General features: G+C 48.3%; 1 protein-coding gene across 4 annotated transcripts; it reads right to left on the bottom strand.

Moving 5' to 3' along the window:
- Nucleotides 1-563: 563 nt before the first annotated feature.
- On the bottom strand, nt 564-24741 carry FHL3 (four and a half LIM domains 3). 4 transcript variants are annotated; one of them, XM_015883660.3, is made up of 6 exons: nt 24675-24741; nt 3480-3664; nt 3236-3410; nt 2485-2654; nt 2021-2207; nt 564-1879 (listed from the first exon to the last, which is right to left on the bottom strand). In XM_015883660.3, exons 2-6 carry the CDS (start codon nt 3633-3635, stop codon nt 1728-1730), a joined length of 840 nt encoding a protein of 279 aa, XP_015739146.1. In that variant the 5' UTR covers nt 3636-3664; nt 24675-24741; the 3' UTR covers nt 564-1727. The 4 variants fall into 4 exon arrangements, with proteins under 4 accessions (XP_015739146.1, XP_015739147.1, XP_015739145.1 ...); XM_015883661.3 differs by having other exon boundaries at nt 3480-3661; XM_015883659.3 differs by lacking the exon at nt 24675-24741 and adding an exon at nt 12397-12548.
- Nucleotides 24742-24748: the final 7 nt, after the last annotated feature.

The following is a 24748-nucleotide window of genomic DNA, read 5'->3' as shown; positions in this document are numbered from 1 at the left end:
GTTTTTGCAGGAGCTGATCCAGGAGTGTTGCAGGCACAGAGCCAGCGCCGTGGTCCTGCTGCAGCAGCACCCGCGGGGTGCGGGGGCTGGCGAGCCTGCAGGAAGCCGTGGCAGCTGTTAGTAAATGTAAAGGAATCCACGGAAAACAGTTTCAGATGTTAGGGGAACAACTGGCTCCCCAGCTGATAAAAGCGAGTAACAAAGCGCTCAGTGCTGTGGGGCAGGCTGCCAGGAGGAGCCTCCAGCCACATCTCCAGCAAAGCTCCCCCCAGCTCAGAGCGTGGGGCGCAAGATGGGGAAGCTGCTGTGTGCAATGGGGTGCGAGGCAATACCCAGAGCGGTGGTAGGGGCTGTGAGCAGCCACAAAGCATCACTGCTCTGGAGCTGCAGAGTGGGCACAGAGACATGGGGTCTGGTACAGCTGGTGGGGTTGGGTAAGAGGAGGTAGGAGTGTGGTGGGGGATCAGCTCCACCCCCATATGGGGATAGAAAGGGGGACAGGGCTGAGCATGGAGCTGTAGTACTGCTCTGTGCTTTCTGCTTGAGAAACACACGGGAACGAGTGTCACTAAAATGGTTTATTATATAAAGCCTTAGGAAACATACAAGAGGCTGACATTCAGGACACTTCCTTCTAGAGACTGCTCCAAGCGCCTCAGAATAGCAAACACACCAACTCTCATTTGCCTGTTCCAAACAGAAATTAACTCTGAACACGGAGTTAATAACACTTTAACATGCATAACTTCTTCTGCTTCTACTGAATCCTGGGCAGGGGGGAGAGTCCCTTCATCCCACAGCTGGTTAATAACAGATAATCATGACAAAAGAATACAAAAAGAGGGGGAAAAGAACCAAAAAAACGAATAAACATCACAAGAAGATGACTTCAAGAGAAGCAAGGGTTAAGCAGGAAAGCAGGGCTGGGGGAAGTGCCCCATGCAGGGCAGAGCAGGGGGGATGCAGACTAAGCAGACAGCACAAGCTCCCCCTGCAGAGGAGCACTGGGGGGGGGGGGGCAAGGCTGGCTCAAACCCTCATGTGAGCCTTGAGACACCTTGTTTTTAACAGTTAAGGATAGTCAGGGGTTTGGTGCTCCAGCCCTGTGAGCTCTAATGCAGAGCCACGCTGAGCAAAGGGTGCAGCACATAGGTGGCAGAGTGGCTACAGGAATCCCATAGTGGTGACATGTGCTCACGCTCCAGCTGGGTGTCCCCAAGCCTCCCAAACAGGGCAGACAGCCCCGCATGCGTAGGTTGTGCAACTCTGGGCTGCAAAGCCATCCACTGTGCACACACCGCCAAGACCAGAGTGGGAGTTGCTGCCCTGCAGCACACAGGGCAGGGAATAAAGAAGAATGAGTGCCGTGCTCAGGGGAGCAAATGCATGCTGCCAGCGTGCAGATCCAGCAGCCCTACATTGAAGCTGCTGCTGCTGCCCTTTGCTCAGCTCATGCCCAGTCAGACAGGAAGCAAAAAGAAAGAGTAAATAATGGGGATCTCAAAGCTCCTTTTCAATTTTATTTAGCTTTGGCTCTGCACAGAGCCACAGTGTAGCATACTCTAGCCTTCAAGGAGGGGCACAGGAACCTCCTGAACACACCATGGTTCGGGGTCAGCCCTCATCTCCTATGCTTTGTGCCTTGCCCCTGCATTGCTGTGAGGGGTAACTGGCACAAAGACTCTGAAGAATAGAGAAAGCCCCTGCACCACGGTGTCCTCCAAGGCTCATAGGTCGTTGCTGCAGTCGCGGCACAGGATCTCATCGTTGTCAGGGATAAAGCCTTTCCCCACCAGCGAGGTGTCACAGCGGGCACAGTTAAAGCAGTTATGGTGCCAGTGACGATCCTCAAAGGAGATATATTTACCACCACCGAAGCCTGTGGGAGGGACAGAGCACAGCGTTAAGACCGTTGGGGAGCAATTTGGACAAGCTGTCTGCACAGCTAGATGTCTTGGTTCATCTCTGAGCCATGGCCAGCCAGGTGGAAGTGCACTGTCCCTAGGGCCATCCTGCTCACCTGTGATGGGCTTTGTGCAGGCAGTGCACTTCTTGGCATAGAGGTTCCCAAAGCACTTGATGCAGTAGGGGTTGTCATCCTGGGAGGTGAATTGCTGGCCAGCCAGGGGGGTCATGCAGCCTGTGCAGACAAAACACTCCTTGTGCCACGGCTCGTCCCGGTAGGTCACTCCTCCCTTGGTCAGGGTCTATGGGAAGAAAGCACATGTGTCATCAGGGGCACTACCACAACCTGAGCAGCCATCAGCCAGGGTGCTGACACCTCAACCATTCTCTGATAGGGTGTGGAGAGAGCTGGTACACAGCCTGCCCATCCCTGGCACTGCTAGAGTGGAGCAGCCTCTGACTGTGGCAGGGTTGTGTTATGCAAGGGCACCCTGTCCTCTCAACCAGCAGATCCCCCTGCTTTGGGAACACGAACCCCCCAGAACAGGAGCGTGGCTCAGCCTGCCATGCCAGACGTACCTTTTTGCAGCGAGTGCAGCGTGGAGCAAACTTGCTCTCGTAACAGGGGACACAGTAATAATCCTTCTTGTCTGGGATGAAGGATCGTGATCCGATGGGCTGCTGGCAGCTGCTGCATATGAAGCAGTGCTCATGCCAGGTTTGTCCGTTGTATTCCAGCTTGCGGGATCCTGCAAGAAGAGCTGTGCTCAGAGAGGCATTGGGGGACACTTATGCTCACACAGGACACAGAGGCTTTGCAGGACAATGCAGGGTCCTGCTCATCATGACAGAGTGGTGTGGGCACGTAGGGCCATGCAGGCAGATGGGGGAGAGACCCAGGAGCAGCAGTAGCTACAAGTGGGGGCTGTAGCAACATTCCCCTGGCACCAATATGGCCACAGCAGAGCAGCCTGTTGTAACCCATATCTGCAGAATGCCAGAATGGCCAAGCAAAGGCACTCCTTTGCCTCGGGCTATCTCCAGAGTTACTCACACGCCTTCAACCATTCCTTCCCTTTTTGTCAGCACATACCAGAAAATGCCCAGGAAACCCTTTGTTATCTCCTCCTCAGCTCACTTCCCCACAAGAAAGGGAAACAGACAGACAGTCAGGGCTGTGCTGATCACAGCTTGTTGTCCCACCGGACTGTGCCCAGTCCACTCGCAGTGAAGGAGAAGTGGGAGGGCAGAAATTCAGCTCTCCACTCACTGCCCTGGTGTTGGACCCTGCAGCCCCATGGAGCAAACCACAGTGCCTGCCCACTCCTACCTGGCATGACTGTCTTCTCACAGGCGATGCACTTGGAGGAGAACTCATTGCAGTAGCAGTCATTGCACAGCAGCTCCTCATCCTGGCAGGTGAAGGGTTCATCAGCCAGCGAGCGGTCACAGCGGAAGCAGCGGAAGCAGTGCTCATGGTAATGGCGATCCTCATAGTACAGCTCCTGGAGAGGACAGTAGGATGAGATGGGGACGGACACCTACGGACTGCGCTGCCTTGTTCCTGTACTCACCCTGCAGTCGTGACCGATCAGCTCCTTGCACTCATCACAGGTATTGGCGAAGTGGGCATCGTAGCAGGGGATGCAGTATGGGCCGTTGTCCATCTGGATGTACTTGCGCCCATACAAGGACTCCTTGCAGTTGTCGCAGTCAAAGCACTCGGTCATGGTGCCGGTCTGAGGGCTGCCTTCACCTGCTAAGAGAGCAGCAGAGTGCTTGCTCAGAGTTGCTTTGCACTGCCTGGGATGTGCCTGCAGTGCCCCATGTCCCCGAGACACAAGAACAGGACAGGGAACTGAGTTCTTGCAGCTGAACACTCTCCCCAAATCTGTTTGTGGACAGCTGGGATGGATCTAACCACATGAGCACACTCAGAGAAATCCAGATGCGTGCACACAGGGAGCTCTGCACTGTTTGGCTCTTTGCTGGGAAACAAAGGGTAAACGAGGATCAAAAAAAGAAAGAATTGTTTTCCACATGCGACAGCCACCACAAGCCTCCTTCAGAGACCCCCACTGAGCCCCCCAAGGGCAGGACCCCTGCGGATGGCCCCAGGCTGCTGCTGCCTGATAGAGCTGCAGCATTCAGAGCTGGAACAGCTCCAGGACTTTAAAGCAGCTGCTCAGCAGGGGAGCTGGAATTGGGCACCCCACGCTGCACCCGGCTGCAGTCATATCCCACCAAACCTCCTTGCACGTGTTGCTCCACGCATTATGTTGCTCCATCTACAAATTCTTTTCAGGGAGCAAGCAGAGGGGAGGGCATTTACTTTACAAGCAAGAGAGGTGTTTGGGGTTTGCATGCAGATCTGAATCTGACATCGCTCCTTGTCCCCTTCTTCGTACAGAACTCGGGTGCTTTCTTTGGAACATTAATTCCAGAACGAGAGTATCTTCCTGCTGTTTGGTTGAACCTGGTTATTCCTAAATATGGAATTCTCCGCTTGCAAATTCACACCCTAATGTAATACCAGCTTGCTGTCAAGTGCAGACAAGCCCATGGAATTACATCTGAGCAGTCATGGCACAGCCACACGCTGCAGCTCCCTCCAGGATCCCACTTGCTCCAAGAGGAGCCTTGCAGCTCCATCCCCAACCCAGTGCCTGGGGGGGGCCGGGAGCCCCCCACTTCATGCCTGCTGCCCTGAAGTTCCCCCCTGGGGCAGCAACAATCCATTGGCGCAAGGCAGGATCTGCTTCAGACAGCTCTGAGTCAGGCAATGAGTTCCCCAGAGCTATTCTTGGTCAAGCTTCATGGCTCCCAGCTGTTGTGAAGCCTGGTATGTGCTGATAGCACTACTGGGGAATAAATCCAGCGTTCCCACATGGCTACGTGACCAGCGGACAGGGAAAAAAAGTCCCCATTCAGATGCTCATTATCCAGCTGCTGCCTGCCCCAGGGGACAGCTTCATCCCCACTGGCAGCTTGGGGCTACTGCTCTGCCTCACAGCTCCCAGCCCAGCACTGGGATGGGGCTTTATTCAAAAGAGCCAGTTAGATGCTTGTGCCAGTGCTCCCCTTGCTGCCACAGATCTGTCCCCAAGCACCTTCTCCCTTTGTGGCACCCACACCCCCCCAATGCTCCCCCCTGCCACCCTGCTTGCCTTCAACTGCTGCAGATACCTGGGACCTTTCTCTCTGGTGAAGAAAGAAAATGAAATTACCACTCTTCTCCTCCCAGCCTTGCTGAAGAGAAGAACTTTCCAAGGTGTGTCTGTAATAAAAGGGCCTCTAATAAGCACTCCTGCCCTGGGAACCATGATACCGCCAGGGCTTGGAGCTACTGTGTTTGCTTAATGGGCTGTGCTATCTCTGAGGTCCTAAAACATGGGGTCAGAGAACATCAGGAAACATGAAGGAAGGGGAAAAAAGCTTGATGGGAGAAGCCTTGGCTTCTGTTGGTGAGATGCACTCAGTCCCTGAGTGCTGCTGGCCCGGGGCTGTCCCTCCTTGTGTCCCCAGCAACAAAGCAAGGACAGTTAGATGGGTGGTGCTGCTGCAGGAGCGCATGGAACAGGGAGCAAAACCCATAGAAACCCTTTGAAAATGGTATTTCAAGTTCTGCTCAAAAGCAATGGCCCGAATGGTACTATGCCAGAACAATACCCACCCTGCTCACAAGGGGCTTGCACTGTGCTGGTGTGCCAAAGACTGGGAGAAATGGGTGCACTGGAAGCAAAGCGCTGCTTCCTTTCTGCTTCGAGCAGATCTGGTTCTGTTGGTCCTAGCTGTAGGGTTTAGGGTTGGCAGAACGAAGCATCACACGGCTGAGGCTGCTGCAAGAGCACACAGGATCAGACCCTGTGCTGCAGAGAATAAAACCCAGGCCCAGGAAGTTTACTCAGAGTTATTTGTCTTAGATAAGCTGCAAGGAAATGATCTGTTTGCTCTCTTTGTTCTGGTCATGCACACAGCGTTGTGCAGCAGTGACAAATCCTGCACGACACCACAGCAAACTCCACATCTTCACCCACGGATGTGGTCACCAAAGCACAGAGAAAGGTGAGAGAAAAGAAACACAACAAAGGAATAGGTCAAAAGTCCCAATTTCTTACTGTGATTGTAACGAGGATCTGAGAAACTGTTTTAGTTTGTGAAGACAAGAAGTGGAGTTTTAAAATGCATTAAAAATCTGTCCTGGCTTCAGGACCCTTTAAATTGATGCTGAGACTTTAGGGCTGTCATCATGCGTGCTAATCAGCATGTGCTGATACTCTGCAGTCTGCACCACCCTGTAAACACCAGTTGTGAGCTAGGCTGGTGTCAGCAACGCCTCCAGACACCAACCAAGGTGTTGCACCAACCTGATAGGATTCCAAAGAGCGTTCACCCACTCACCCATCTCAGGACAAGGGCTGCCAGACCTGGGGCACTCCTACAGCTGTCCGAGGGCAGAAATAACATCTCTCTGCCTGCCAGCTGCCCACCCAATCCTTCTGCCTGACAGAGCTGTGCTCATAGAGGAAAGGAAGCTCAGTTTCTCGCCTGTGCCCAAGAACAAACAGCTTTGGCAACGAGAGCTCCCCTCGCAAACAATATTTAAAGTGTTCCGGGATGCAAACCTGATCAGGCTGGAACAGAGCTCAGAATAGCTGCACGTATGGGAAAGGTCAGCGGTTCGCCAAGGACGCACAGCAGAGGCTGCTTTCTAATTAGAGAGTACCAGGCACGTAACACCACGCCGGTGTCATTGTGCACAGCAACACCTCAGAGGGCTTAGCAACAGCCCCAGGAGATCGTTACATTCATTTTAGTGTCTTGAACTATCATGCAAAGAATAGATCCGGGGCCAGACTTTCTGCTGCATACAATCACTTTAGAGTTTAAGCACTTTTGGAGTGAATTCAGGCTACCACGAGGTCTCACACACAACATGAACCTACAGTCCTGTGTAACTCCATATGCGTTTGTTGTTCGTTGTTAGGTCACAACCAGCTGCTCCACCAGGCGACCCCAGAGCAACCCAACAAGGCTATTCCCAGGGAAGCACTTAATCTTCCCAGGACACAGGAATAGAGCTGCCTTTATGTGTCGGGTTCCTGCCTCTCTCCTCACTCTGCCTGCTGCCCTGGCGCTCGCGCTTCACACCTACAGGCACGCGGTGGGCACAGTGCAGTGCTGCAGGACAGGCTCCCATGTAAGGATGAAACCTCCTGGCGAGGCAGCTTTGGAAGATGGTCCTCAACGTGCTTTGAGGTCAACAGAGGAGAACGCTCTTTGTTCCCCTTGGCTTTCCAGAAACATTATGGGTGCTGGAATCCGCGTGACATTGTTTCTGTCTCTCGTCCAACCCTAAAAGGGAAACCAGCTGCTCACTCATGGGAGCAGCGCTGGCCCCTGCACGAGGCTGGGGATTGAAAGGCGTCCCCCTTCCCACCTCTGGGAACCACATGGGGACGGCTTTTTCCCCTCTGCCCCTAAACTTGTGAGCTGTAGGCCTGGGCCAGCAGTCCAGCATCTGTGCTGCTGCAAGATGCTGCCTCCAGGTGAGAGCTGGGGGAGGCAAGAGGCTGCCAGGCATTTCACCAGCTGGATCCTGCCTGCACAGAGCCCCGCCTGCTCCGAGCATCCCTGAGTCACATCCTGCTCACAGCTGCACCTCCCAGCTCCACGGGTGGCCCATAAGAGGACATCAGGAGCAGCAGAGTGTGAGCACAGCTCACCTGCACCACTGGGGTACTGTGCCCTGGTTTGCAGGCATCCAAAAACCTGCAGTATCGTTGCTATTCCAAGCACAAGGAGATCAACTGCTGGCCTGGAACTCTGCAATGCATCCATCGAGATGGCTGCCACAGCTGTGAGGAAACACCCTGCACTGTACATAAGATCTGTGATCTGGATTCTCCTTTTATGCCTTCTTGCATCAGAATCAATGGTGCTAATTCCGGAAGCAAAACGCATAACTTAAGTACCCACTGAATTGTGCTAGACCAGACACACTTCAGAAGATCTGGAAAACAAATTGTTTCCTAGTTAAGATTAATTTCATGAACTACTATAAACAGTGAGTCAGATTTCCCAGGAAAGTCAACACACTTTGAGAGACTGTATGCAGAATCTGCACTTTGCACATGGGAATAACCTCACCCTTGATGTGCTTAAAGACTTTCCAGCAGACCTGGGCAGGCTGGCAGAAGTCCTCCCTGCTCCAGAAGCTGCTTTGCCCATATGGACATAGTAGAACTGTCAGGATGTGCAGGGTTCTGAGGCACTCCAAGATGCCGTTCTGGTTTCAGAGCACTACTGAGTTCATAGACCTTCATCCCCTGGTAATAAATTCCTCATTCTTTCTCTGAAGATAAGGAAACATAAAACTTTACTAACATGAATGGAAAACCTGCTGCTACTAAGTCAGGTTCTCACAAAGCAGCATCCCCATACAAGGTAATGGCACAGAGTTCTGAGCCAGTGTTTGTACACACTGTGACATTTGTCCTTTACAGAAAGAACCTCTTTTTAATGAGGCCACTCTGCAAGGGAATCCAACTTTCCACACTGCTGCGGAAAAGAGGGTGGGATGGACTGAGATTCAACAAACCCTGCCTTGGGTGGAAGGCAGAGCTGCAAGGACCCACTTGGAACAAGCACCCTGTGTCATTCTGCTGGCATGGAAACTCAACATTTCTTCAAGAGATCAGCTGTTAATCTTATTAAAAATGTATACAAAGTAAGCAAATTCTGTGCATGCAACAGGAAGTCAGGAATTGAAACCACTTGACCCCCATGATTCAAACCCACCACTTAACTCAAGGAGGAAGTCCAAAAAGCAGAGCAGTTAAATACAAACACATCAGAAACTTCTCCTGAGCAAAACAAAGTCTCATTTACCAGATGGTCAAGAAACATGGGGCTTCAAAACGTGCCTAAGGAGATTTCTGCTGGTCTATGAAGAGGTTTAGGAGAGAGTATGGCCCAAGTACCTGACCCTGTGCCACACCAACTGAGCCAAGGGAGGCCCCACTGGCAGCAGCTTGCAATGAGCACTGCTGCTGGAGGTGGTACTGGCTGCAGGGTAGCAGCTGCAGACATGGCCAGGGTGACCATAATAGGAAGAAAGACACTGGAGCCAAGTTTCAAGGAGCGTGACCGAGCACGGGAGCTTCAATCAGAGGAGATTCACTGCTTGGGACAGTGACGGCTGGATGCATAAAAAAAGCCTGAAAAAGGAGTAAGAATCAAGTGGGCAACTGCTTTCTGAATGCCATTTGAAAGAAGGGTATTCTCCTATTCGATTATGGGAACAGGGATACCAAAAACATGCATGCTGAGAGCACACACGGTCTTTAGACTTGCCTCACTGAAGGCACCATGCTTAGGGAGTCTTGGCCTCAACAGCATCAGCTGCAGTGCTATTAGGATAGATGGGCCTGGCCATTCCCATTTGGAGAACCTGCTAGTAGCAAATCCACACATTTCTTTAGTTTCCCCTTGTTTTCCTTTTTCAACTAGAAAATCAGGCAAGAATAAGGAATATATTTATTACGCAGGGTTGAATAAACCTTTCAGATGCCCTGAGCAGACCGTATGCTTACCACTGTCCTATTTGCAAGAGAACACAAACAAACCCTAAAGATAGTCATCAAAACAAATTAACGGGCAGCAGCTGGCCTCCAGCCCCTAGGTTTCATACCAGGTCCAGGCAGGAGCTAATCTGGAAAGTGCCTGTTGCTTAGAGGTGGATTAATCTATCAGTAAGCCTCCTTTGCCCTTGTCGTTACAAAGTGATGGACAAGAAAAGGTGGTGGGAGATCGTAACTGGATGAGGGTTCAACTAGAAAGTCATAAAGAGGGTATATATATAAATGCAGATGAAACCTCAAACTGGTGTTTGTGGGCCTCGTGTTACCTCGTTGTTGTAGCATTGCTTTTCTTGCTCTGTGTGCTGTAGCCCCATCCCAACCTATCAGGATCACAATGGGGCACCTGTGTGGAGGCAGAGTTCGCCACCAAACAAATGTATATCAAATGTACGTCCACAATAAGACCAACAAACCAACCAGCCCCACATTGATGACCATAAAACCCAGCTGACTTGGTCCATGGCCACACAGACGCCTAACTGCTTATCCAACTGCAGGATGAAGGCTCCAGAAACAATGTCTCAAAACCTCTTTGCCCCAAGAAATAAAGGTCAAAACAAATACACTACAACTCAAACATGAAAGCATGACAGGAAATGACTAACTGCACACTGAGGCCAACTTACCTTCGTCTTAGATCTACCCACTACACAAGGATCCTGCAATACAAACAGACACCACAGCTTCCATGCAGAAAAAAAGAATCAGGCTGCTCAAGGTGCTTGCTACGGGGTCTGTGCATCTCAGTGCAGACATCACTGCAAAACCAAGGCATTCTGCTTTATTTCCCTAATGTTCTCTTACAATTCCAGCTCTGTGCTGTAGTTTTTGTTTCCTCTAGCTGTTTTGAGGATGAAGCCATTCTTAGTTCAGAAGCAATGAATAATTTAAATTTCTTTTTACAAAGCGTTTTGTAGTCCCTGAATAAAAGGTTACGTCTGTGTTTTGCACAGGAGCCTCAAGCTTGTCTCTAAGCATGCATGAAAATCAACCCATGGACAGGCTGCAAGGGGTAGATGCAGCCATGTGCATGCGTTGTGCATCTATGCTGAAAAGCAATCTTGCATGGTCTGAGCCCAACCCTTATTAATCACCTTCACTTGAGAGCCTGGCAGCCCTTTGGTTGATTAAGGATCCACTCAACTTCAGTTTTCGTTGCTGATGTTTTTTTAATACACAAAGTAACTTTGATCTACAGGAGCAGGAAAAGACATCTAGAACACACATCTTATTTAACAATTGCCTATTGCTTCAAGGGCAAAAGGATTTTCTTTTTCCCTCAGACCAAATATTCTCTTTCTGAGTCAATTCCCTGCCTCCCAAGCTGTAGCATTCATAGTCTCCTGCATATAACAGTGATGCTGAGGAAGGTGGATGGCACTGCATCTGCATACAAAACCAGCAGAGTAAAGCAGAAGCCAAGGTGATAGGGGAGACACTGCACTGCCACTTGCATGCTATGCAGCTGCCTTCTTGCTGTCTGATCACCAGCCAGGGACCTCTTTGCCTCTGCCCTCACTTCTTGTGCAACAGCCTGCAGTCCTGCCTACCACACTTCTTACAGCTGCTGTGCCCCTCGCAAGCAAAGGCAATTACAGCTTTGTAACCCGCAGCATGTGAGCACTTCTAATTCTAGGGAAGGACTGAATCCTGGCAAAGGCAAAACTGTCTCAGGTTACCATCCCAAGAACCACTCGCCTGTGGTCCGAAACACAACTAAGATCTTCTGTTGCCTGGGAGATGCTGCATGTGCCAGCTGCAGCCGTCCCTAAAAAGGCAGCACTCCCAAGGACAGCGAGCCAAGCTAAGAAGGACATGGCACGGGAAGAGGGAGGTCTCCCAGAGCCATTCTCCTGCCAATGTAGACATAAAGTAAGTTTCAACCTTCTAGAGTTAATCATCTCTCTGCTGGGTGATCTGCTCATCAACAGTCTCCTTGGTAAAGCACTTCTCACTTAGACCCTTAGTGCTGCACGCTTTAAGCTGCAGAAGTTGTGATTATTGTGTATTCTACATAAAACCTCGAAGAAATAACCCACTGCAAGCACTAAAAATAAATGTGCAGAAACCCACATGCTTTCCAGTTCCTGCCATACTTTGAGATGCAGTCTTTGGTGGTACTTCTGAGAGGGAAGACTTGCCACATTCAAAACATACATTGAAAGCAGCTATTATAAATGGGCACAAGCACTCACAAAATAAAGTGTAAATGCCTCTACATCACTAACACACTAAACATTGAGTTTCCTGTGTGTGGAGGAGCCACAGCCCCAAGCCCTGCTGCTGGCAGGTGCCACTGCAAAGCACTTTTGCTGACTGCCCAGAAACTCAAGAACAGCTGAAAAGTGCTCCTCTGCAGAACAAACACACAGAGATAAGAAAGAGTAACACTAACCAGCCTTTGATCCAGGCCTGTGGCTCATTCGCAGAACCTCATAATCATGCTTAAATCTGAGATATACAAGGAGACCCACATAAAAAGGGATAGATCCAAAACTGGACTCTTCAAAACTTCTACATGAAGACTTCCACACAAAGAAGAGCTGATGTCTCAGCCCATGAAGCAGAGGTTGCAAAAGTACGTCCCATTTCTTTGCAGCGGAGGAGATGCTCCACACTCTTTCCCTGAAGGAAGAAGCAATAGCAAGCTGCTCTCTACCAAGAGTTGCAGAGTTCTCAGGGCTGTCTGCATGCTCCTGCACTCCGGCTTCACTACAGCAAGAAAACACCAGCACCCAACAAACCTCCCTCTGCTCTCCTCGTAGGTTAGACCAAAAACCAATCTACTCACAGACAGTGTGACCCAAGCTGGCAGAGATTGGAACCCAAACCTCCAGGCTGTTGTTACCTTGCATTGTGGCAGTGAAGGATCTGTGCAGAGCCTGGGGATGTGCTGGGGCAGCTCCCACTGACTCACAGTGCAGGCACTATCAGCAGGTGCAGTGCAAGGGACTCTGTCCTGTAAGCACCTCACTTGTAGAACGCTCGAGTGCTCGCCCAGGAACAAAAGCAGCCACATCATAAACCAGATGGTGACATCAGCACTGGGATTTTATTTCCTGCACAGGTTCAGATTTCATTACTTGTGACATGAAATTGGACTCTTACAATTCGAGTTACTCTATATTTTCATAAAGGGCGCAGGAATCCCTGATTCCAATTCGTTGGATATAAATTGCTTCTCAACCTCCTGAAGACAGCAGCGCTCACTGATTTCCACTGGAAAGGGTCAGTGCAATTTGTACAGCACCATCCACTTGGGGCCCAGCTGTTCAAAATCCCTGGACTGCTCTTATCCCTTCTTATTCCAAGTTCTGCTCTGCATCTCCTTCTGAAATTAAAGCTCAGAGTTATCAAGGATCTGACAGCACGTATTTCATCACTCCTGGGTTGAGTCATTGTTTCGGAGCACAGAGCATGATGCAGTGTGTGCTTATGGTCCAACACCTCTGCCAACATGAAATGCATTTCTGATTTTCCACATACAGCTGCTCAGGCTCTCCAAAAGCAACACATCCAAGACTTCTATACAAGCCCAACAGGCCAGAATTAATCTTCCTGTGCATTACATGATGTTTGCACAGGGTTGAGAAATACTAGAAATAAAAGTTCTCTTGGCTGAGTTACATGCAACACAGTGTACTTTCTGCTATTAATGACTTCAATAAGTACCTCTGACACTTCACATATTCCAGAAACCTCTTGTTTAGGCATCACAGCAGTTTTCTTAGTAGAAAAGTGTTCACTGAGTTAAAGGTAGCCACTGAAATGTCTTAGATTTTAATTACTGCCTTTTCTATTTGAAGTTTAATGTGCTTGGAAAAGAGGCAGGTAGTAACTAACCCTCACCCAGGACACAAACTGAAGATTAGTTTGCTTGGAAGGTGGTTTAGCTCCCTAGCATCCCGTCACAAACAACACAAGTACATATGGTGACCCAGTGCAAGACCATAAACACCAGAGTGCTCAGTTTCCACAGACCCGACATCCCATTCCTCTCACAGGATTCTTGCTTGGTCAGTTCCCCAGCAGCTGTCACCAGCAGGAGCACTACTTACCCTTACAACACCTGCAGGGCACGGAGCTATTTTATCTCCCTCCTGGGATTTGCACCTCAAAGGTTTTTGGCTCAAGGCAAGCTTGGCAGGGCTAAAAAAGGAACTAAGATCCATGTTGCTGGCCAGCAACGGAACCAGAAAGCTTCCTTCTCCTCCTGAGATGCAGCAGCATGGAAAACATGACGTCCGCTCATGCATGCTACAGATCTATATCCAAACAGAGCCCACAAACTGTTCTATGTGAGAAGCAGGGGGGAAAGAAAGGTTGAGGTGAGCAGACCCAGCACTGTGCCTGAATTTGTGCTCCAGACCTTTCACCTGAGCAATGAGGAGTCTTTGTGTGCAGCTCCCAGCACTGGAACTTTGGGCTTTCAAAGCAAGAAGCTGGAATACAGCACCGCAGCAATGTGGCACACAGAGCTACACCTCAGTTCAGGCTGTGTTAAGTCTTAAGACCCATTAAAACCATTTCTTCCTTAACCGAGGGCAGTGGAATTCCAAGGTGAGGTCAAAAGCCCAACAAAAGCAGCTTGGGGCAGTGCCTGGGAGCTCCACTCTGACAATAGAGCTCAGAGACAGCTCGGGGTCTCCTCCCTGTTGTTTTTTCACCACCCTTGTATCCTAAGTGCTACGTAGGAATCCTGCCATCAGCTGTGGACCTCAAAGAGGAATTTCTGTCCTTTCAGATAGACATTTACATTGTTATTTCCTTTCTTTTGGTTCATTAGAAGAGCCTAAAAGAAGCCCCCTGAAACAGACATTTCTCCCCCGTAGCACTGAGCTATTGATACACTGTTCTGGTAGGAAATAGCACGATGTTTAGGCACCATCCAAACTGCAAGAGAAAATACTGAACCTCAAGCATACATAAGGGAAATCCTGTGGGCTTGGATCATTTGAGAAATAAGGTTGCTTTAAAACTACAGGAACAACACATGTCCACAATGGGCTCTGCACTGCAAAGATAGAGTCTGAAAAATCAACTGCCAGTTGCTTTTGCTATTTGCATTTTGCATTAAGAAATCCCCCAAAGACTTGAGGAGCCAGAGCTCAGCCTGGAAAGGATTTTTATGGTTGCATTGCAAACACACAGAAAGCATGGATCTCAAATGGAAAGAGGCCATTACAGCAGACATCACTCCCTGGCTCTGCTTGGAGCAGCTGGGATGATCTCTCCAGGTAACCAAATTACTGCTACTAAAACCCATGTTGATATTGAAAGAAATCTGGAGGAGACGCCAAGTCATCACTCTTCTTCCCACGTAACAAGATAAGAACCACGTTAATTGAAGAGTTTCTAAGTAAGCACTTGAAATTTGAGTAAACAGATTTTAAATATCGAGAGACCCTATTTACATTCCAGTGCAATAATTAAATATTTAATATCTCGTGGTTCCAGCATTCTAGGTTTTTCTAAGCACTGAAATATTCCGTCATGTAAAAAACATCTGTAGCAGCTGGAAGGCATCAATTTGGCTTACGAAGATTTGTTAGTTTAAATGCACATAAATAAAACGCTCATTTTTATTTCCTAAAAGCTAACACTGCTTTGTTTAGTTTTAATAGGGTGCTTAGTGAATAATGTTTAATACTGGCAGGGTATATCAGATCCTACAGTGGCACAAATGCACACAGTTATCTGTTAACTAAAACAAGCCTTGTGTTTAGTTAGAGCTTGTTTGTATTGACTCACCCGAATCATGCAGAGCAATAGGAAAACCAGCCTGCTTATAGTTGAATCCCTACTTGTGTTCTTCCCCAGCACTGAAATCTATCTTATAAAAACACTGGCAAGATGAAACTTCTCTTCTGAGCTGGGATTCAGATACCCGTGGTACAGAACACCAGTGTCTGTGCGTGCCTTTTCTCCCCTAAGAAGCTCCTGCCTAATCTTAGTGCAGAGCTTTAAAAATAAATCAAGTAAACAAGGGGCACTGCTGAGATCATAAAAGGAAGTTGAATTTGGCTTCATACGCACATGGATCACCTTTCTGGGCAACAGTTTGCAAAGGGTTATTTATTAGCAGCTCATTTTACTTCTGCTGGAAGATGCTGAGGCTTTAGCGAAGTTCCTGCAGAGCATGCAGCAGCATTCAGCGTTCGCTCAGCTAATAGTTAAATCACTGCAGCTCTCCGATGACTTGAAGATTATGGGTGTAGGAAAAGGGAATGCTCAGCAAGGGGAACTTTCAGCAGCCACCACCAAACTGTGGTTAAAACAGACACCAATGACTCCATTCAGTTCCCAAACCTCAGACAGTTTCCATTTTCTCAATAACAAAGCATTTTTGTGGGGTGAGGTAACAGGCCTCCATCTGCCAGGTCTAACTCTGCTATGATTCCTTCCGAATGCGGCTGAGTGAGGCCCTGGGGCCAGCAAGCACAAGGCTGGAGTCCCACACACCCAGGGACAAAGGGACAGACGTTGAGAAGAGCCTCCTGGGACTGTCCCACTGGTTCTGCTGGGAGATGGTTGCAATAAGAGCCTCAGATGGGCCCCAAGCAAAGCACAGCTGGAGGGCTCCAGGGACTGAGGAAGGAGCAAGACGGAGTCTGGGCTGGAGCAGAAGGCAGACGGATGCTGGGGGTTCAGCAGTCAGCCATCCATCACACGCAGTCAGACACATGGAGCATGGGGGTTTGGAAGCGATGCGGGTCTCTGAGCACACATTATAAGACAAAGCACAAACAGGGATGTAGCCTCCCAATAATTAAATGCTTAAGGGACCACTGCGCAGGCAGGGCTGTTCCTTCCACACCAAACTGCTGAGCCTCAAAACAGAGGGAAGGAAGGATTTTGGTTCTGCTCTTAATTTCTTTCTGCATTTGGCACAGCTTGTATCCCAGCATCTCAGTTCCAGGAGCACCAAGCACCTTTTGTTTCACATCAGCTCAGCTCTTCCTATAAACAGACACTTCATGTAGAACCACGAAGCCTCCCATCATGACCTCCATGCCCAATTCTTTCCCATCCCTTGAAGCTTGGCCATCCACCCTGCATAAGGATGGAAAACACACAGCTCCAGGCTCCCTTGTGCAAAGGTAAAACCCTCATGGCAACGGGTATGGCTGAGCTTGAAGGGAGAGCTGGCTCCACAGCATGCAACATCAGGAAAGGAACTTTATGGAGTATGTCAATCTTCTCATCTTCTGTTATGTTCTTTACCTTTTCCCCCCTGTCCCTGCATACAGAAGCCTTTAAAAAGCAATGCAGGAAATTGTGCCAGACACAGCAGCAGCTGGTACAAGTGGATGAGCAGCAACTTGGGCAGGTCAGAACATCCCGAACCCAGCTCAACTCCAACTTGTGTAAATAGCACCGCCAAGGGCTCTTATTTGCCCCACTCAGAGCCCTCATTCTGCCTGTGCGACAGATGGCAGCTGAGCCCAAGTTTTAAGAATGACAATTGAGAGGGATTAAGAAATATTTACAGAAAATCCATCCTGATTGCATTATTTGAGTCTGGTACGTCAGGTTTGATATTTACAAGGACAACAACAAAGATTCCCAAGCTGAAACTGCCCCGAAGCCATTTTGCACAAATTTAATTGAAATACACAACCTTCAGATCTCTGACATTACTGCAATACAAAGAATCAATGAGGACAGAAATAACCAACAAGCCCGTAAAAACACAAGGAGCAGCTCCAACTTTCAACTCACCTGCAACCCAAATTGAGCAACGTGCTAATTAGAGAAACTTCACTCCCAGAGACACCAATTTGCTTAACCTTAACCCTTATTTCTGCAGGTCAGACAACCTCCATTTCATGCACTGATGCAAGCCAAGGAGGAGCATCCTAATGTCAGGAAACACAGAACATACTTCCAGCTCTGCTGTTGCTTTCCTGACTGGTCGTGCCACCTATATGCCCAAGTCTTCCAACTATGGAAAGCAAAGGCAATTCATCAGTTGGTTTAATGAGAGCTTTTGCATTGCTGCAGCTGTTTGTCATGAAGTTTTGAAGATGTTAACAGTGATCTCATTGCTGCCTGGTTCAATAGAAGGTACCCAACTGGATACCTGGAGAACTCAGCCAGCAAGCAGCTCACTGGTCTTTCCCAGCCATGACACCTCCCAAGTCTTCCTATGAAGAACGTTGCTGTCACATCTCAGAAATCCACACTGCTAATACAAGCCTGAGCACAAGGGCAGCCAAAGAAGACTTCCATCAGAGATGGGTTCTGCTGGAGAAGGCTCCCCGGAGACAGTAAGAATAGCACACTTGATCCCAGATGGCAACAATACGCAGTGCACATTTCCAGCAAATCCAGGGATGGGGCAGAGGACTGTGCAAACTGACCAAAGGCCGCCCTGCTCTCTGCCATCTGCTCTCTACATGCAGGATCCTCAGCTGAAGCCTTTGGGAAAGGTCAGCAGAGGCTTAAAGACTCTCAAGATATTGCTTTTGTTCTCACTGTTAGCTTCTCGATTCCTTTGTTAAAAGATACGGATCTCTCTGTAAGGCAGCTATTTGGAGCCAAGAGTTTAGATATGATTGCAAAACATATGCTTAAAAGAGACTGGAAATGATGTTGGCAGTGTTACAGAGGGGAGCGAAGCGCAGCTTTGGGTCAAAACAAAAAAAAATAAACCTAAGCTAGTAAGCAATTCCCATGTGATGGCTTAGAAGAGCCAGCAAAAGCTTCTTCTAGAAAGAAAACAATACTGTGAGAACGAAGCTAACAAGAGCTGGCTCTTGGAAAAATAAAACGGCCAGTAATAAGCCAGAGTATTGCCAACAGCACATATCCAAGAGAATCTTTCTGGGAAACCAGCTCAAGTCGTTGCACTGGAGAGCCCTGAGGGACTAGGGACCTCGAGGCTAAATGCTGGCAAATTGCTTCATCAGTTAAACTTGGTTTCAGTGTTTTCTACCGCGTAAGAATAATTTGTTTTAGCCTACAGGTCTCTACAGAGCAACGGGTGAATTCAGGCTGCTTCCTCTGGGAAGGGAAACGAGGAGCTCAGCAAAGTCCTGCCCACATGGGACATCTTTAGGAGGCTTCCCACCACCACCACCAGCACTTCAGCCCACCCTGTCAGCTTTGCTCTGCATTACCCCTCATGCCCCTCTGGGCCACTCACCTACTGGGAACCCCCCTCCAGCTTGTGCCAACAAGAGTTGTCACAAAAACAGGATTGCTGTGCTTCCATAAAAGCATCTTCTCGACACTCATTCACCCCAAATGGACGTAGTCAGAGCAATTATTCTGATGAAGCTTGTTTTCCAGAGGAACGAAGAGGAGACCTTGCTCTGTGTATCTCTGAGAGAGATTAGCTAATCCATCAGGAAAGAGACATACTGATGCAAAGAGATAACGGCAAAGCTTTCGTCTGAAGTCTTCTCTTTCATTTCCAGTCCACTTACTCAGACACGGGAGTATGCAGAGTACAGAAGACAACAAACGGGATCTCTAAATGTTCTTCTGCACTAGCAGAGAAAAATCCTACGCTGGCAGGGGATGGCAAGGCACTACCTAATGACCTTCCTCCTCTTCCAACCCCTTCTCTGATTCATGTTGCCATCTTCCTTCCAATTGACCTAAATAACATGTTCAGGCAGCCCTGGAAGTATTTCCGCCCCATACTTCAATAGCAGCAAGATCTCCACATCTGGAAAGGGGATTGCTCAGGGAAGTCACACCACAGGTGGCTTAAGAGTGCCTTCCTTTCCCAAGAAAGGAAGAGAATCACCCTGTCTTGTCTCATTGCACCAGTAAGGCTTCCTGGCTGCAGGGGAACAAAAGTTGCCCAGAAGCACAGAAAACAATTGCGCTGCTTGCGCCCAAACCCCAGCTAATCTGAACAATGTGGGCAGAGTATTCAATTACCTCATTTCCAGGTGTGCTGTCAGCCTGAGCCACAACTGGCTTGGGATGAAAGAGGAAAAGCTGCTTCTAGATCTGGACTTGTCTGCATCATTTATGGTAATTATTGCCCAGCAGCCTGTAATCTTTTCATGTCAAATCGCACCCTCAGCCCTTGGTCTCTCTACAAAGTTTTGATGCCAGAAGAGGCTGAAGACCAGAATGTAGGACCCACTAGAACAGCAGGCACGTCATCCTGAGCCACAGAAAGGAAAGCAAAGCAACCTACACTACAAGGACTTGGGCAGTTCAGTCAGCTTCAGACACAAAGCGATTACGTGTGCTAGCAACATCCAAGTACTTGAAGCAGATGCGTGTCCAAACACTTATTCTACCTGCCCAGCTATTCACTTCAACTCCTGTAAAAGAACGTAGCATTCCATGGGAATCACAGGAATACAGGGAGAATCCAACCCCTATTCTACATGGTTGTTTCACACTGAGTTTTTTTTGACCCTCTCCAAAACTCTTTACCGTGAGTTCAAGTATTTGTGATAACCCTGTAGGTATCCCACCTCTTTGCAGCACCCCAGACTTCTGGTCAACGTGTTAACTTGCAGCAATGGCCTTCACACTGCATTGAGTAAAAGAAAAGGTAAAAAAATCCATTGACAATGCATTTCTTGTCTACAAGGAAATGTATTGTTGGAGAATACAGGAAAGGCTTCCAGAGACGACACATGGATCCTGGAAGATCAATTTCTTCTTCAAAGTTCTCCTATACAGGAGAAAGGAAGTATACTTGATCTGTACCACCTCATTTTCAGGTAAACTGAGCTTCAAAAACTAAAGGAGAAAACAAGCAAGCAAAACCCACACATCTTTGTGCTGCAGCATGACTGTTTAGTCCATAACAGCTAGACTGTATCTGTTATCTCTCCATTTTTTTTTATTAGCTCCTGTTTACTTTGGCTGCACATCCAAGCAGTCATTTAACCAGGGTGAGAGAGGAAAATCTTGGACTCTTAACAATGGCCAAGCAGTTTAATCTGCCACTGGGGACAATGACTTGCCTCCTATTGGTGTTTAGTACTGGCAGGGTCAAGTGTAACATGTGGTGAAGGAAGCACTAGGGAAACAGATCTGCAGCCATTCCATCAACACTGAGCATTTCCTTGAGCTATTCAGAGGTCCCTTTCCTCCTTGTGAGCAGAGAATGGCTCCAGCTGTCCAGTCACCTGCACTGGCTTCTCTGCTCACAGGATTTATGAGCTTAGGGGCTGCTAACAGCTCAGGTTGGATGCAGCTCATTCCTCTGGCTTACAGCTTAGATGCTCAGAACCCAGCTAGGAAGCAGTTAAGATGATGTCCTTGGATGGAAGCTGACTTATGCTCCTGAACTTGAATGGCACTGGGCATAAGCATCACCCAGCTTTTGTCCAGCAATGACCCTAATCAGAAGTGGCTGATTTAAGGATTGTTTTTAATCAGAAAATTTCTAAGTACTTTATATAAAATAAGTCTCAAACTCGCAAGCTTGTTACTATACACAGTGATACATCCAGAGCCAAATCAGAAAGCCAAAGAGATGCTACACTAAGAGCAAGAACATGAATTTAGGATCACTATTGCACTGCTATTTAGATCCCACGCTTAATTGTTTCCAATAACTCTCAATTAAGAATTTTAAGACTATTAGCTTACTCCTAATGCCCTTGTCCTGTTTCATCCCAGAGTAACACTATCCCTTCAGCGTGTTCCTATTGACTAAGGGCAGAATCATTTGTTAAAGCTGTCCTCCGTTTAGCAAACACCAACAGACACCAAGTGACTCACACAGCAGAGGCAATTCTGCAAGGATGAAATACAGGAAGGTGGAAGCCATGTGGCATTCTTCAGTTTCCCTTCTTTTTTGCAATCAGACCCTTGGTATTTTCTTCGACAGGAAAAACTGACACTCCCCCTTCCCTGTAAACTGCTGACAATTGTATTTTACACCTGGCAAAGCCAGAGCAAAACGGAAGGAAAAGAAGAAACAAAGAACAAGGACTTTTCTCAGCAACTACATCTCCCTAGAACAGAACATTTTTCTTTCTGACTGCTGCTGAATTCACGTTACTTATTAATGGATAAAGCCCAGTAACTATGCATTAGTCATTACAATAAATGCCACTTCTCTACTGAGCACCTAAAGTACAAAGCATGAGCCACCAAATCCAGCATCCCCACCAGAACCTGCAGTGCTGAACCCCTTCACTTGCAAACTCCCAACCCTTGCCCCTGACCATTGTAAGCTTCATAAGCAAGCCTAAGCTCTCAATAGTAACCAGAAGATTAAATAATACCGATAAAGTTTCCCTGCCCTCTGACAATTGCTTTCCCTTTCCTTCTTATTTTCTCATCCATTTACATTTATTCTGATGGTACCAACACACAAAACATTGCTGTCTCTAGATTTTTTCCAGCCAGGGTCACAAAATTGCAGCTGTATCAGCAGGAAGAGTCAAAACCCTATAAGGAATGAGGAGCCATGAGTGGGAAGCTGAGCAGAAGCGGCAGTGCCAGAGCAAGCTGGTATCTGCAGTGGGCACAGGCAGAGGGTGTCAACCAGGGATACCAAACAGCAGGGGAGAAATGACTTCCTTATATGAGCAATTACCAGAAATTATGAAGCTGTTTGTCCAGTAAAAAAGCTTGGCTTCCATTCAGACCAAGCAGCCAGTCAGTCCCCAGTTTTCTGTAAATATATATATTTGTCTATGGAAACTTTCTGACACGAAAGGTGAAGCAGAGGAAAAAAAGGTTTATACTCATGTCTCTCCTGAGGCTACTGATGCAATTAGGGTTCTTCAAGCATGACCTCATGCAAGCTAAGCACAGCGAAAATCCCACAGACACGAGCAAGAACCCCAGCAGGCCACTATGAAAACCTTGTGTGTCACTGCTGTGATTACCATAAAAGTCCCTTTCCTGGGAGAGGGGGAGCAGGAATCATTTGAGCACTAAGAATAACCAATTTGTTCCATTTTCCTGCTAGTACTGCAGAAAACAGCAGGTCATGTAACAGCATCAGCCAGGCTACAACTGGGAACGCAGCAGAAAGCATCTTGCCTCATAGCACAAGCAATAGAGCGAATCCTGGCTGTGAACTACACCGATTGCTTCCAAAAGTGGTGCACTGGGAATTCCAGTAACCTGCCCACAGAGGAGTTCTTCCTGAGTCTGATGTTTAAAGGTTCATTGCTGACTTGAAGCTGCCACGTCCAAAACATGATCACTGAGTTTCTACCCCACAGAAACCTACTGCCCTACAGCCACAGGAGGCTCATGCTCTATAGGAAAGAAAAACACGTGTGAGGAGAGCAATTGCCTTCCTTCCCCATGGGGACCTTGGAGCTCCAAGCCCCCAGCTGGAGCCATATCCTCAATCCATGTGGCTGCTCCAGAGCCTGTTCTCAAACCAACTGCAGCATAAACAGGAAGCTGAGCTGACAGCAGACGTGCTACAGATGGCTGCAAATCCTGCATAGGGAACAGCAATGACCTCCCACCCTCCTACAGACCCAGCAACCAGCCTGGCCTTCAGGACACAAGCTCTACAGATGCTGTTTTAAAGGCAGGGGAGATGCTCAGGTTTTCCACTAAGACACCCAACATGGAGCAATGGTGGTGCCCCAGAAGCTGGGACTGTGGAACTGTTCCCAGGGCATCATGCTGGGGAACTGGAGATATTTCCAAGCACCACCCTGCCTTTAGTTAGTTGTGGCAGGGCTGTGTCACCAGCCTTAAAAGTAGACCAAATTACAGTCCTAGCTGGTAAGAATGAAACCAGAACTCTCCACTCTGAGCTATTAAAACTTCTAAGGAAGAAGGGAGAAAGAGAAGGAGGAAACCATATGGTTTCCATCCCAGGAAAAGAATGGCACAGAAAATAAGATGGGGGAACTGTCAGACTTCCCTTTCTTTGCCACCCTGCTGATGGCGCATCAGGAAGTAAAACCACATTTTGACCAAGCAAATTAGGGAAATAAATTAGGCAGTTTTCAACACCTTTGTGAAAAGCAGGAAAATATGAGTTGTTTCAAAGGCAGGCTTTTAAAAACTGGATGCTCCTGAGGAAATGCATAAGAAAAGGCTTCTCAAAAGGGAACAGAAGGGGAATATTTGACAGTTGCATATTCATAGCAGCTAAAAGAGCCATAGGTTGTTAGAGACACCCTGGACAGGATATTACCTGTGCTCCTATGGAAGGTCTGATTTGGAAACTTCAAAACAGGGAAACAATGAATGTCTGAAACCCCAATTAAGCAGAGAAACACCAGCAGCAACACCTGCACTATGAAGATGCGAAACCACCACCAGGTGCCATCAACTTCAACTAACGTGCTCCATCCAGGCTAACTGTAAGTTACATCCAACATTCCCATCAATTCTCATAACAGAGAGAAATTCATTAACGGAACCATGAGTACAAGACACATACAAAGCTGGAAACCAAACCAGAAAACCTTACCTGTAAGGAAACAACGAGCTGAAACCAAACCATGATGGGTATAAAGGCGTTTAGCAACAAGGAGCCGTCTGACAAAGCAGCGACTGCCAGCTGTGATTGCTGGAGGTTTTGTTTAACAGAACGAAGCGGAGCTTTACCCCGAGACTCCCTACACACATAACATTCCTCTATACCGAGTCTGAGCGTTTCCTTTTGCTTTGCTTTAGAGTTTATCAGCCGGGTAAAGTTTCAGCGCTTTCTTAACGAGCCGCAGCTTAAGCGCTGCATCCTTATAACCGAGCAAAGGGACGCAACGGGAAGACTTCAGTTGTGCTTTCAAGACAACAAAACCCACCGAGTTGATCCGAGAGGGCTCCCTATGGGGTGATACAAACCCCATATAGATGCTCACCCCTCATAGACATACTGAGGACCCCCAGACCTACCTGCTCACCATCCCACTGCTGGGATTTCAGTTGTGCTTTCAAGAGAACAAAACCCACCAAGTTGATCCGAGAGGGCTCCCTATGGGGCTATGCAAACCCCATATAGATGCTCACCCCCCATAGCCGTACTGGGGACCCCCAGACCTACCTACTCACCGTCCCACTGCTCACCCCAGCACTAGGACTTCAGTTGTGCTTTCAAGAGAATAAAACCCACCGACTTGATCCGAGGGGGCTCCCTATGGGGTGATACAAACCCCATATAGATGCTCACCTCACATCACCCCCCATAGCCGTACTGGGGACCCCCAGACCTACCTGCTCACCGTCCCACTGCTCACCCCAGCGCTGGGCACAGCTCTACTTCGCTTTACTCCTTAGCACTGAGTGAG

Source organism: Coturnix japonica, chromosome 17, assembly GCF_054131305.1.
Source record: "Coturnix japonica strain WE chromosome 17, WE-NBRP24, whole genome shotgun sequence".
In the NCBI taxonomy this organism is placed as follows: Eukaryota; Metazoa; Chordata; class Aves; order Galliformes; family Phasianidae; genus Coturnix; species Coturnix japonica.
The sequence above is the reverse complement of the archived record's forward strand: the minus strand, read 5'-3'. Positions and strand labels throughout refer to the sequence as shown.